This window comes from Gymnoscopelus microlampas, assembly GCF_963454915.1.
Source record: "Gymnoscopelus microlampas genome assembly, chromosome: 1".
Lineage (NCBI taxonomy): Eukaryota > Metazoa > Chordata > Actinopteri > Myctophiformes > Myctophidae > Gymnoscopelus > Gymnoscopelus microlampas.
In genome coordinates, this window is record NC_139962.1 from 16,506,826 (window position 1) to 16,519,358 (window position 12,533).

The following is a 12,533-nucleotide window of genomic DNA, read 5'->3' on the forward strand; positions in this document are numbered from 1 at the left end:
TTTAAATCCTAGATTTGGTCGGTGTGTTAGTACATACGTGTACAGCAACATATGCAGTAGACTTAGCTTAGACATAGAATGTGCAAAGTACTTTTATCTTTTTTTCCCTCAGTATATATATTCATCCCCAACTAGTTTTCTTTCACCAACTGTGCCACCACATTGGCTGTTTTGTTCACATATATTAACCTTAACTTTTTTCTCTGGTCTTTCCTACAAAACATAATTCCCGTATTCCAGTTGAATCCAGCAATTTTAGGAATATGTTTGTGCTGTTAATCTTCAAAATCAAAAGACTGATACATGACTTTGTATCAACTATTAATAACTCCTGTGGAGAACAGTACAGTACCCATATCATTTTGTTACCAGCATTCTGGTATTTCCAGTCATTTAATGGATTTTGTGTTGTGGCATTTACTACCCACATGTATTTTCATATAATAGTCATATGTGTTTAGAAAAGGTTATTTTCCACTGCCCCTAAACCAGAAAGACTTAACATTTAGCTACCACACCTTACCACCCTTTGCTTGTGACTGGAACAAATTGTGATGCTCTGTGAATAGAGTACCTCACTGACTTATCCTGTGCCTGAACATTTTCTTCTGAAGCATTCTTTAAACAGTAATAAAATTCAGGATTCCAAGTATAAAAGCGCAAACTTATTGGGTTTTGCCTAATTGAAAAAACAGCAAAAAATTGAATTACATAATAAAACCAGTTAAGTAATAAAATACATTAATGCAGGATATAAAGTGTTAGGTGCTGTGTGCATCAGTTCTACCTCCGTAAAAGTGTGTGTGTGTGTGTGTGTGTGTGTGTGTGTGTATATGAACTCTTGTGATCCTTGAGAAAAAAAGTACGAAGACAAATGACACAAATACTGTAATTACCGAATATTATCCAGTATTACATAGAGTGGTGGGAGAAAGTGTGTTAACTTCCATTAGTGAGTGGCAAAAGTATGTGAACCTCTAAAATAAGCAGTTCATTTGAAGGTGGAATTGGAGTCGGGTGTTTTATTTTATTTTTTATCACAAATAAACAACTTGGTAGTGACAACTCAAACAATAGGAGTAAAACAGCAGAAGGTGACCTTACAAAGGGAACAGGAATAACTAGGGCTCACCATGCTGAAAATGAATGTGTTTGCATTATTGTGTGTTCAAACCCATTGTTGTCCTGCCCACCTTTTTGACTCATCCCATGTGTTGATGTCACATAGTAGGTAGTGGGGTCACAACATGCAGTATGGTATGTGTATGTAATTTATTCTGTATGTGGATGACATCTCAATGCTATAGTGCCATACCATAACAATCTAAAAATCTGAAAGAAGGTTGCTGATGACCCATAAAAGCCTGGTCATTCTGTATGATTGACGCACGCTACTCTCTTCGCTGGCATATTGTTCCTCAGTGTTGTCCAGAAGTTTCTGATTTCTCTTTCTGACACGGCTGAGGCCCAGTCCAGAGCTGGAAGCACCCTCAAGGCCCTCCGTACTAGTGGGGGCAATGGTGGGTCCAGCTGGCCTAGGGAGGCTTGCCTTTCTTCGGTCCAAATCAATAGGAGCCTGAAGTTGCAGTCTTGTAGAAACGCCTAAAAGTGTAGAATAATGTTTCACGGCTGTTATTGAAAACACATTTGACAAATAGATATTTAGTTGCTTAAGACAATTTAGAAGTTACACAAATAGTTTACATTACCAAGTGAATAAAGATGGATAATACGTATGAAATTACAAATGCTCAAAAAAAAAATTACCTATTTTCTATCAATTTCATGAAGCCTTAAATTTTTTATTTAGCCTTATTTTTGTTTTTGTCGCATTCCTGAGACAATATTTTGATGACCAGGTCATCGGTCAGGAGACTCTTTGAGTCTACTACTGACCTGAGACTCCGCCGGTCATCAAATTATTGGCTCAGTAATGCGACGACAATAAACAAATCTCCATGAATTCAAGGCTTCATGGGATGTGTAATTGAAAGAGAAGTAATTATTTGGGTGAACTACTTTAACTACAAATTTCACATTTCAATAAATAGTAGCCACTGATGTGGTGGTTTACTGTTTGATCGTGCAATGAAGGGGTTTAAAAGGCCTATTCCACCTGTATGCCTGACTCCAGCACAAACACAGCATTCATGTCGGATAGGTAGTCAACAGACAGGAGACAGATCAGCATTCTGCTTATCTTTAATCCATGGACCACATCATGGGTGTATGCTGAAACACACAAACACATGGTATAAGAAGTTGGCTAGATCAGTGGTTCTCTCAGATTGATTGATTGATATCTTTATTGATCATGAAATAGACCTGTCACAATAACATATCTGACCCACCATAATCAAAAGGATAACGCAAAAAAGCTTCTTCATGTCAAGGACCAATGTTTTTGACCGCAGGCCCGCATCAGAAAGTATTTTGTGGACCCCCATACAAGAGTTTTTGTGAAAATGTTTCAGTAAAATTCCAAATTTGTCAAATTAGTATCATTATTTTTTGTAAATGACATATGTAGGGTTAAACTGAATTTGATGTTGTTTTAACCAATTTTGACCCCCTGGAAGAACCCCTGGGGGACCCCACTTTGAGAACCGTAGGGCTAGACATATAAACCCCTCATCCCCCATCTCTCTCCCACTCTGACCTTCTCCAGGTATGGGGTCTCTATCCAGCAGATAGAGGCGGAAGCCCCACTGGTCCTCCAAGGTTGCGGGTAGTAGTACCTCCAGTGGCCTCTGATCATCCTCAATGGTAAATAATCCAAATTGGGTTGCTATCAAAAACGTATTCACAAAACGTTGCTATTATTGCATTGTCATATGCAATGATATAATATAGACAAAATATTCTAGAATGGAGAAATTATGTTTTCATGGGGAAACCTACTTTGATCTTCAAAACCAGGTCTAGATGATGAAGGCATGGACAAACGTCCTCCAATTTCCTCTGAGGCACGGCTCCACACAAATGATACAAATGCATCAAACTCTTTCTCATCTACCAAGTTCAATTGAAAGGGAAAGCATCCAAATTAAACACATTTTTTCTATTTTGAGCATAGGATATTTGACATCAAAGAAAGGGCATCCCATTTTTTTGTTTATGTACTTTAAATAATCGGATAATCATAATACATAATGGTTTGGGATTGTCCAGAGATTAATGCTTTCTAGGGGGGGGAATAAAGTATCAAAAACTGAAATGATTGCAGATGGCTACTGCACTTACTAACTACACAGGGACATGTAGCCTACATTTTACTTGCACAAATAGGACTTAACTGCATCACTGTGCTCCAGAACTCAGTTAATGGTTTGCGTTGCAATTTATTCTCTGTAGTATACATACAGCTACATTCCTCGAACAGGAAAGGATTTGTGGCAGTTAACCTAGAAACTAAACCACATCCTGTTAAGACTAAGGGGGGCTGAGGTAAAATAAATATCATAACTTCCTTACAAGAGATGGATACCAAATCATCATCATTATAGCTATGTCAGATATCTGATTAAAGGTATTTGAAGAAGTGCAGCATAGTATCTAATTGCTATATCTTTATCTGTGTGTGTGTGTGTGTGTGTGTGTGTGTGAAATTCTCACCTTCCCCGTTGCCTATATGCAGGACATAGGTTCTGTAGAGCAGAGACAGCTCTACCCATTTGATGTGCACAGTGATTCCCAGACCAGCAACCAGCAACAAAGGCACAATGGCAAACACAACCACTACAGGGCTTACTGAAACACAGTTATGTGTCATTCATTATATACTGTGAAGGAATTGAAATTGATCACTTCAAGCCCGTTTTCCTCATTTTGCAACATCAATAATTTGTGCTACAAAATATCTGAAATGTTGGTCATACTGTAACCCCTTCCAACAGGTGATGTTGATGTTTGACAATTAATGAATTCCTATGGAAGCGTGGGAACAGTAATAGTAGTAGTAAATACAAGGGGAGATTATCAGTCTGGATTCATGGAGAGCAAAAATGATACCTCTGGTTTTCCTCTTGAGCTTGATAGTAGCACTGCAGTTTCCTACTTTATTTCTGGCAAGACAGGTGTAGTAGCAGTTCATGTGTTGCTGGGTCACCTCCTCTATTGTAACATTCTGTGTGACCACAACTCTCAACAACTCTGCGATGCGCCCTCTTTCCTGTCTAAATAAAAGTATGTTACGTTAAAGGAGCATTCACCCATTTTCAACCTTATCTTGCTATAAATGAAATAAACAATAAGATGGCACACTTTCCGTAGACACGCTTTGAATCTGATTACGGATGCAAATTACATTATGCAGAAAATTATTATTACTAAAGTGCTTCATCTCCTCGTTTAAACTACTCTGCAACACTGAATGTGAAACAAATTGGCCTCCATCCAGTACACATGCCCTATCAACTCACTGTGGACTCTCTGTTTGATTTAGAACCATGCAGTCCTTGGACCACCCTCCGTCTTGGTTACGTCCATACCACTGGACCCATGGGGAGATGTTTCTTTCAAAGCCAAAGTGTACCTTACAGTTCAGAATGTAAGGTTGACCTTAAAAACAAAACAATAGACTTGGTTACATAAACTTTAGCTCTGGTCTGTCCCATGACATCACACCTATAAGTGTAATTGTTACCCTAGTGGATCTCACACCTTTTTAGGAACCTCATAACTCTGAGTGTACACATTACGGGTCCATTTGGCCACTCTCAGAGTAAGTCCTTAAGTATAATAAGTAAGTATAGTCCTGTATAAATTGTATAAAGTGTGTATAGGCCTACAGGTTATTTGAAACCAGGGAGACCAAGAATATTAGCATATCATTAAGTGCTTTTAAAGTATGATGATATCATTAATGTCTTGGTTCGATTATTGTGCTTTCAGATACTCTTACCTAGTTCCACCTCCTCTGTGTTGTTTTGGGGAAGAATACATATTGGATTGTCTTTGGTATCCGGTGCTGATGAAGTAATACATAAAGATAAATTATATTTATATACAACACTGAAGGATATCCTCTCAAGGGAAAACTATATAGTGAGCTTGTAGATCAGCTATTTTTTCTTCCACCACTGGCACCAGGCAAACACATGAGCAACAAGCTGGACTAGACCAACAATGCTGAGGCCCTCTACAGCAGTGGTTCCCAAAAAATGGGTCAGGACCTTTTTTTGGCGTCACCAAAGTTAATTATTAAAACATTAAAACGTATTTTTCCAAAAGAATTACAGACATTTTATTTGCGTCGCATCGCAATGTGTTGTGAGCTTGTAGATAGGCTATTTTCACTATGTTTTAAATAGGGCTCAAGTGGTTAATTCATAATAAGTTTGGGTTCCGGGGAGACACCAAATGTATCTTTTGGGTCTCGAAATGAAAAGTTTGGGAACCACTGGTCTAACAGGAATGGACAGAGCCAGCTGTATTTCCTGAGGAGACTCAGTGTGCTAAAATCAACTCAAGGGACACTAACTGAACAAGCTGGTGAGGAAGGCTAGCTCGTAGTTGCTGCTAAACTGATTGCGAAGGGGAGGATGAGGAGTAAGCTAGAAGCAGACTCTAATTATCTATTTATCTTTTTACAGGGGCACAATTGCGTAATACAAAAGCATAACACATCCTTACGTATGACTGTGACATTCACTGCCCTCCTGTTGGTCCAATTGATCCCTTGCTCATATGTGTGTCTGTCACAAAAGTATACACCAGTGTCCTCTTTATAGACCTTCAAGGGACACAAAGTTCCTTTGTGACACGAGTCACTATTTGAAGGAATGAAGTCCCTCTTCAGTGACGATGTAGATATATGACTGTAGGGCTCGGCCTGCAGAAATGCAAACAGGTTAGGGTTGTGACTTGTATCAGTGATATAATCTGTATGTTTCCACTGACCACTGAATCAGATAATGTTATTCATGCATGTGTTGCAGAAGGGGTAAGACACCTTGTAGTTGTACCAGATGACATCAGTGTTGGAATCCTGATCGCTGCAGTTGAAAATGGGACAAGGAATTCGCCCATCCTTGCCGAGAATGATTTCCACAGGGCTCTCCTTTGACTTATTGATGCACCTGAGACTGGCCTTATCCAGTACATGTAGATGAAGGCGCAGCCTCCCACTACCACTGTAGAGGAGTGATAACAAACCTTACTGCATGCTAGAGCATGCAGATATACACACACATTCTATCATGTAATTGTTTTCCTGGAGTTGTGACACAAAACTTTGACTGCATTGCATTGGTTGGTTTCAGACTGTTTAGTTTTCATGCTTATGTTAAGGGTTACACCTGTTCCTTTGGGGTTATGGATTCTGACATGCATTCAGTGGAAAAGAATACCCCTTTTTTGAACTTTGCTATGTTAATTGGAAAACATCTACATAACAAATTACATATTTTCAAGATATTGGCTAATGAAAAGAAAACAGGAAGTAAAATGACACCATAAATAGTGGTAATGCTCACAGTGTAGATGTACTATGTAAATAAAATGGGATTAAAAGGGATGATGATGACTTACTTTCTGAGGCACGTGTAATTTCCAGAATGTGTTAACTTGACTGCTGGGAACGTAAGGATGTTGTCTCTACTGATAACACCACTTCCATGTTCCTCTTGTCTCGTACTGGACGGACGTGCACATTCATGTCCTCCTCCATACCTGGTCCACGCCACCTCCTTACTATGCTGTTCCTTAGAGCAAGGCATCTTAAAGGAATCACCCTCTACAACTCTGTAGTGGAGCACATCTACTGTAGATGGTTTGAAAGGCAGACAACAGTTTAGACAAAGATTAGACAGTTTAGACAGCTGCTGATCTCTTGTCTTGCTTCTCTCTCTCTCTCTCTCTCTCTCTCTCTCTCTCTCACACACACACACACACACACACACACACACACACACACACACACACACACACACACACACACACACACACACACACACACACACACACACACACACACACACACACACACACACACTCTCACACACACACACACACACACACACACACACACACACACACACACACACACACACACACACACACACACACACACACACACACACACACACACACAAAAGTACATGGATCAGCTAATTGAATACAATGTATTTTTTATGCTATATGAGCTATGTGCACTGATCTCTACATACCCATCTTTTCCCTGTGGTGTGTTTCCAGACAACATCCCTCCCAAAAAATGGAAATGATTGCAAGAATCAGAGAGCATCCAGTTTGCATCCCTTGTCCCTTTACTTTAATAGTTGCTCATTACTGCTGGCTTGTTAAGATCTGTGCCATTCAGCTTGGTTCCTTTCCACACAGCTTATGTTGGTCCTCTTTTACTATATGTTCTACAGTAAGCGATGAAACATGTTGAGACATGGTTCACACCTCACATGGAACTTATCTTTTTACAAGACACCCCTCTTGGCTTGCTTTTCCTGTTACGTTAGAATGGTGTCAGAGACTTGGTTACATAAACTTCACCCACATCCTGCATGTGCAACAGACACATGAAAAAGTGTTAGAGGTCTCGTGTATAGTGGAAATTGTCACTTGGGGACAAGTGTTTAAATTTCTTCATTGAATTTTTATGTATTTATTTAGCAAAAGTCAAACTCTGGAAAGTGGGGTCATATGCCATGTCAATGCATAAACATGTGTTTGCTTGTGTCTTCCCTCTTCTTCCCTCTTTCTTGTCTTGCTCTGTGTTCTAGCTCATCCTCCTATAATTTGACAAAGTTCTGTGAGGTAGGGTGGTGGTGAGACCAAAATTGTTCTGCCCGGTTCTCTTCAGTGGCTGGAGCTATTGATCTGACCATTACTATGTGCACGGAACTGCGAAGCCAGCTTTTCGATTTCCCCAACTGTCAGCTGTTTATTCGCGTTATTTATGAAAAAGAATGTCGCCATGGTTACGGCTGCCCAGCTATGGGATGGCCCTGCGAGCTATGGGATGAATGGCTCCCGGGTTGCCAGATCATATGCGCATATCCCCCCACGGATGCATCGCCCGGGTATGGACTAGTATACATTAAAGCAATAAGCCATAAAAGGTCTCAACTTACCTTGTATTTTATAATGGCTGAGAGGCGCAGTGAGGCACGACGTGTCAGAGTGCCTCTGAGTCTGAGTGGCATTTGACTAGCCATTTTAGAACCTATAATTGGATCCTTCATCTGCCATGCGTTGCTGCGATTTGTCCATCTGTCCGTCCGTCCATCCGTCCGTCCGTCCGCCCGCCCGCCCGCCCGCCCGCCCGCCCATCCATCCATAAATTATACGCACAATAACCACCTGGCTTGTTCTTGTGCTGTAGATCATGTTGGGATGCAGGTGATTGTAATGTATGTCTCATGGAAAGGAAATTGAAATGGGGTATTCTTTGTCAGTACATTTGCATCTATGTGACATTTGTCCTGGTGCACATCCATAGATGCATTAATGGTCCAGGAGAAAGGTTTTAAATTTGAGCTAGTGCAGTTGGTATGGGATGATGGGAGTTACAGTATGTAACTAGAAAAAGTGCTCCTCGGAGCACAGGTCTCCGCCAGGTCAGATAGGTTATTGTGGCCTCCTGGTGGCGCTATAATAGGCCACTGTGAAAAGGGTGCCATTTCTTCTTAGGCCTTTCAATCGGACACTGCATTCATGATTTGAGGCATTTTTTTCCAAAAATCGTTTTGCTAAATTAGACCTGCTGGTGGCGCTATAACAGGCCAATGTGAAAAGGGTGGCATTTCTTTTGCCTAGTGCGAAGGTGTGTGTGAGATTTTGGCAATCGCCCGCTGCATTGATGATTTGAGGCATTCTGTTCAAAACCAATCCTGCAAACTTTGGAAGCCAATCTTAGCCAATCAGGATAGAATATAGAAAATCGGACAGATCCGTGTTGATCACATGACAAAATCTGTAGGAGTGATATCCAAAAATGTGTTTTGCACAAACCTGCCTCCTGGTGGCGCTATAACAGGCCAATCTGAAAAGTTCGGGGCAGAGGTTCGGCTTTGGCATCCAGGGAGTGTGTGTGCACAGTTTCGCAGCGGCCGGGCGAACTGTGCTGGAGATTAGCTGTTCACAGACAGACACACGGACACACGGACGGACACACGGACGGACGGACGGACGGACAGGGGGTAAAACACACTCTCTCGCCATGCCTTTCGGCCTGGCGGAGACAATGACATTTTCACCATCACATCACACCATCACACCCATATATTACCCCATATAGCTACATTTGCACAATATATCATATAGACATATCTATAAGCCCCATTTCAAATAATAAGTATTAATAATTGCTCAAGGCCAAACAGAACTGTGATCATTTCTAACTTGACATGTTGTACAATCTATTTGTTTTTGTTTGCTCTACTTGCGTAGTATATTTGTATTTGCATATTGTCACTTGTAATGTTTCTGTTTTTGTTACCTACAGTGTAACTACAATGTGAGTTTAGCATTCTTGCACAACTCTGGCTCTTACATTGTTTATACTGATATTCATTAACATGCTATGTCTCAATAAAATAAATACATCAACCCTTCAACATTTTGCATGGACCGACTACATTGCATCCGAGTGGGTCATGGTGGGACAGAGTCTGGATATGTTCTTGTGGTCAAGGAGGATTTGCAGAGGTTTTTCATGTTGTTCTCGAAGGGTAGATGAGAGTCAAACTTTACAAAGATACACTCGAACCGGACACTCTAACCACAAGGCCACTGAACTTCCTGAGGAACTGCTGCATTTAGTTTTCAATTTGGATGCAAGACAAGTCAATGTATCTGAGGGGACTTTTACATATCTGTGCCAAGGAGCATTGTCTCATGACCCGCCAATAGAAAACAGACAAAGGTCAAGGATTGGATATCTTTGGACTTGTATTACGTGCACAAAATATCAAATTAGTTAGACTGATCCACAAGTTACATCCCAGAACTCACCTTCTGCCGGCCCATTTCAACAGCCTCAAGTGGCTCAAAGTCGAGGAAAGAGTAATACTAATAAAAATGTGTATATATGGTCCACAGGATCATATTAAATAATGCTGCACGTAGATGAATATTTTACCAAGGTCAGCACAGTACATAGGTACTCAACCAGAGGAAGCTCCACTAACTTTGTGCCTCACCTATTTAGCAGTTGTATGGGCCAAAGTTCATTCCTGTACACTGGAACAGATGCATGGAACGAACTACCCACAAGCATCAAGACCACTCAATCAATCAATTAATCAATCACTTTCAGCACCATGGACAGCATAAACAATTGCCTTGATTTAAATTATTTTTGCTGTCTGATGCCAAAAACCACGCCCCCTGGGTCATGAAGATTTGTTTCCTACAGTGGTGGACAGTAACGGAGTAAATGTACTTGAGTACTGTAGTTGAGTACAGATTCTGTGGATCTGTACTTTACTTGAGTATTAGATTTTTTTGATACTTATTACTCTTACTTGAGTACATTTCCAAGAAAAATATTTTACTTTTCCTAGAGTACATTTCTAGGAAGGCTTTAAAGTACTGAGTACTTTTAAAGTACTGAGTCCACATCCACACCAATGATTCGCCATGCAACTCCTTGCAACCATTACCCCCAATGGCAGTTGCAAGGAGTTGCATTGGCGGTTGACCTTAAAACGGTTTTGTTGCAAGGAGTTGCGACTAATTGCCTTGTTGCGGTTTGGCCTTTAGGTTGGCTGTTTTCTTGTCTCCCCTAAACTGCAATTTGCCTAACTTCTGCTCTCACACTGGCCGTGTTTCTATCTTCCCCCTCCGCTCGCCTCTTTGTTACATCTTATATGGGTGTATAGGAGTAAAAGATTTAGTTCTGGTTCCTCAGTTACTTCTATGTTTTTATAGGTGTTTCTGCAGGCTTTGTATAACGTAGTGGTTCTACAAGCACATTACTTCTCTGAAACAAGAGTTCCAAGGTCCTATAAATTCATTGTGAAAACATTACAGCAATTCATTGATCTAAGAATTAAGAAATGTACTTCTACTTTTACTTTTACTTGTACTTTAAGTATCTTTCAAAGCACGTACTTTGGAATACTTAAGTATATTTAAAAGCAATGACTTTTTTACTCTTACTTGAGTAACATTTTGACTGAGCTACTTTTACTTATATAGTGGAGTAAATTTGACCAAGGAGTATCTGTACTCTTACTCAAGTACTGGGGTCGAGTACTTCGTCCACCTTTGGATTCCTATTCAAAATCACCCTGTGCCATAATCAGCATCAACTGTGCTTTTACTTGCTTTTATTCTGCTTTTACACAACACTGTTATACATCACAGTATAAAATAGCGAATATGTTCATGAAAACACATACAAAGTGGAAGTATGGAGGACACATGGTCAGGACAAGTCAGTTATTGCAAAACACAGAAACATTTTCATTTAGACAGTGACAGTTATATTCCTCCTTTTACCTTAAAGCTTTTTCTTATACGGATTAGGTTCCCAGATTGCCGTAAAACAAAACAAGGACAGAAATCAAATGCATGCCCAACAATGAATGAGTGATTACAGAAAAGTCAAATCAAACATTGACTTAATTACTGCAAGTGATTCAAAGATTCAAAGGTTTTATTTGTTCACCCATTCATACAAATATACATGTGGAAACACTACCCTTCCTCTTTGCCTGGCCTACTTGTTGTCAATTAGTTGTACGAGCTCTTGTCTTATTGGATCTTGTTTATTCGATACACTTATTTGTTTTAACTCTTGCTCATTTGATTTTCCTACTTTGTCCCATCTGTTTATGAAAGTAGGTAGCTGATATATTGCACTTTTACTTTAGCGCTAGGTATACTCTTAGTTGCTTGTTTTAGAAGAGAATGCACTTAATACTTCATACTGGTGATTGATTAGTAGTTTTGTTCCCTACCTATGTTGAATGCACTTATTGTAATTCGCTTTGGATAAAAGCGTCTGCTAAATGACTGTAATGTAATGTAATGTAATGTAATGTGCAGTGAAATGTTGGTACTGCAGACAATGTTAACAATATACAGTGCTGTATATGCAATGACAGTGTATAATACAAGTTAAAAACTAAACAAATAAAAAAGTACTGGGGTATACAGTATACAGTAGTATACATAGTGCAAAGTACAAGTGTGCAGGAGATTTGACACCCTTAAAAAAATAATACAAAAAGAAAGAAAAGACTAAAAAACGTATGTGTTCTGTTTTGAGCAAAAGGATGTTACAGATGGAACACGTTTGCCTGGCACTTTGCTGATGGTATCATAGGAACATTCTGATTATTTTCTTGTGGACTTTAGTCAAAAATGTGCTAATTAGAATTATTAGTATTACGAGCAGGTTGCAATATAATATCCAGTGCAGCATTAAAAATAATAATGATAATAATAATACTTATTATAATCTAAGTGAACATGCAAATGTTACTTAAAGGTTAAGTTAGCTCAAGTTTAGTCTGCCTATAGCGGCTCACCATTACCATGTTCAGCTTTGCCTGGTTTCTCGCCGCACT

At 39.7% G+C, this 12,533-nt stretch overlaps 1 protein-coding gene across 2 annotated transcripts; it reads right to left on the reverse strand.

Annotated features, from left to right (window-relative positions):
* Window positions 1-117: 117 nt before the first annotated feature.
* On the reverse strand, window positions 118-7,375 carry LOC311048620 (interleukin-18 receptor accessory protein-like). Of its 2 annotated transcripts, none has more exons than XM_084061884.1 (12): window positions 7,170-7,375; window positions 6,532-6,760; window positions 5,954-6,134; window positions 5,635-5,833; window positions 4,904-4,969; window positions 4,422-4,560; window positions 4,012-4,175; window positions 3,616-3,750; window positions 2,902-3,012; window positions 2,660-2,788; window positions 2,117-2,232; window positions 118-1,602 (listed from the first exon to the last, which is right to left on the reverse strand). In XM_084061884.1, exons 1-12 carry the CDS (start codon window positions 7,255-7,257, stop codon window positions 1,369-1,371), a joined length of 1,791 nt encoding a protein of 596 aa, XP_083918010.1. In that variant the 5' UTR covers window positions 7,258-7,375; the 3' UTR covers window positions 118-1,368. The 2 variants fall into 2 exon arrangements, with proteins under 2 accessions (XP_083918010.1, XP_083918009.1); XM_084061883.1 differs by having other exon boundaries at window positions 6,532-6,763.
* Window positions 7,376-12,533: the final 5,158 nt, after the last annotated feature.